At 37.4% G+C, this 2,500-nt stretch overlaps 1 protein-coding gene across 1 annotated transcript in view; it reads right to left on the bottom strand.

Moving 5' to 3' along the window:
* Positions 1–2,500, bottom strand: part of ralgds (ral guanine nucleotide dissociation stimulator) — a gene marked incomplete at its 5' end in the record, with an annotated part of 39,012 nt that overhangs the window by 8,221 nt on the left and 28,291 nt on the right. Inside the window, one exon of the mRNA XM_080047440.1 lies at positions 1,384–1,461. Within this exon, the coding sequence (XP_079903566.1) occupies positions 1,384–1,461 (78 nt within the window). The remainder of the gene's footprint in view (positions 1–1,383; positions 1,462–2,500) is intronic.

Here is a 2,500-nt window from a genome sequence, read left to right as displayed (position 1 = left end):
CACACACACACACACACACACACACACACACACACACACACACACACACACACTGGTTATGAGTGGAGGGGCATTTCTTTACATTTGCAAAGTTCCGGTTAGTTTACAAAACATATTTTCTCTTCCAGTAATGTGTGTATTTGTGTTCATTTGGGAGATGCTAAAGGCAAGGCAAGGCAAGTTTATTTATACAGCACAATTCAGACACAAGGCCATAAAGACACATTTATACCAAGGTGGACAATACTAATCAAATGTCTTAATATTTCCGTATTAGAGGCACAGCAAAAACATCAAAGTCATGTTTTGCAGATGTCTAATTTGTTGATTTAAAAAAAATTAAAGTTAAAAAAAAAAAATGACTCTAAAAAAGTGCCATAAAATAACAGTAAAAAACTGTCAAAATCCACAAAAAGATTGTCCAGACCGCAGTATCTTCTCTTGACACTAGGTGGGGCTGTAGGCAGTGAATTCATTGCCACTGTCTGGTTCATTGTGCAGAATGTAATGTTATGTATTTCATCATATCGTTAGCCTAATAGCATAATTGCCTAAATCATATCTACTCTACTCTACTTTTACTCTACATCTATTCTACTCTACATCTACTTTTCGTTAGCCTAATAGCATAATTGCCTAAGTCAAATTTTAAGGGTTATAGAGTTGGGTAAAGTAGATGTAGAGTAGAGTAGATGTAGAGTAGAGTATATGTAGAATAGAGTAGAGTAGAGTAAATATGATTTAGGCAATTATGCGTACGCCCCCTGGTGCCTGGGCTGTGACACCTACCGTCCCATAAACCCCTAACCCGTACCTCTGTGCTTATCAACGTGTTCTATTTGTCTGTGGCGTTATCATGTGCTTATTATGCCAAGGTGGTTTTTGTACTAATCACACACTTCACACCCACAAGGAGCGGAGTGTGAGAGTAGCATTTATTTTAACCTGTCTTTCCCTGACGTTCTCTTTATCATTCCTACTTTAAGGGGCGCAGCGCACGCTAGACGACTCTTCAGTGTATCCCCCCCTGTCTCCCATGTTTGGTTACTGTCACTCTATGTCTCTTGGCGGGGTGTAAGGGTTAGATAGATAGATAGATAGATAGATAGATAGATAGATAGATAGATAGATAGATAGATAGATAGATAGATAGATAGATAGATAGATAGATAGATAGATAGATAGATAGATAGATAGATAGATAGATAGATAGATAGATAGATAGATAGATAGATAGATAGATAGATAGATCTCTTGGCGGGGTATAACTGTAAACAGATTATCGTTGTTCTGAAACATGTACAATGACAAAATAAATCATCTTGAATCTTGAATCTTGAGGCTAACGACACACAAATAAAGCTAAATTGTGCATGTCCTCACCAAGTCTCTCTGTTGCTGGTGTCTCCTCTGAGCTCGTTTGGGGTTGATCTCCAACGTGGCAAACTTAGACGTTCCCTCCTTCAAAATAAAACAAACAGAAATAGCCCATTAAATACACAATAAATACATCATTTTACAGTCTGCATTTCTTTAAATGAATGTGAAATAGTTCACCACATTTCACCTTCATAACTGTAAGCTATAAACATACAGCTCCGGAAAAAAATGAAGAGACCAGTCTGGATTTTTCTTAAATCTTCATCTCTACATTACTTATTGAAAATGATCTTAATGACAAAAAAATTCATTGGAATTTGGTAGAAATGTTGTCAGTAGTTTATATTATAAAACCAAAATGTTCATTCTGCCTATAAATAGTAAAAACGAGAGACACTGAACATTTGGAGTGGTCTCTTCATTTTTTCCAGAGCTGTATGTAAACAAAACAATATTGTATGGAATGTGTGTACAATAACAGACAGAATGTCTATGTTAAATACACAAATACATCAACATAAGGTTGATGGGTAACTGAGTGCTTAATCACCTATAAATAAAACCTGGGTATTTTTTTTATACAGGTAAATCCCATTGAGACCGAAGACTCTTTTACAAGGGAGACCTGTTTTCCTTTCCCACGTTACCACTCACACACACATTCACACACCGATAGTAGGCTAACTATCGACATTCACACGAGGCAAGGTGGGTGAAGTGTCTTGCCCAAGGACACAACAACCATGACACAAGTGGCAGGGCAGGGAATCGAACCGCCAACCCTTCGATCATTGGCCGACCCGCTCTACCACCTGAGCCACAGTCGCTGACGTTACGGAGAGTGAGGGAATCCCTTACTGACGTCATACAGAGAAGTGAAAATGTTGGCAGCTTCAGATAAACTTCTAGCTCTTACCTGACCGTGTAACAACAATAATAATGCAAATATAAGTTATAATTATGTAGAAAAAGATATAATATATACATGATGAAAAGTAGAAAAATATATATATATAATTTTTTTTAAGATATTGGCCATTTTTATTGATAGTGTAGAAACAGAGTTGAAATGGGGCAGAGAGGGGAGTGACATGCAGAGAACGACCGCGGGCTGGAATCG

The sequence above is a fragment of the Ammodytes marinus genome, assembly GCF_949987685.1.
Source record: "Ammodytes marinus genome assembly, chromosome: 2".
Classification (NCBI taxonomy): Eukaryota; Metazoa; Chordata; class Actinopteri; order Uranoscopiformes; family Ammodytidae; genus Ammodytes; species Ammodytes marinus.
The sequence above is the reverse complement of the archived record's forward strand: the minus strand, read 5'-3'. Positions and strand labels throughout refer to the sequence as shown.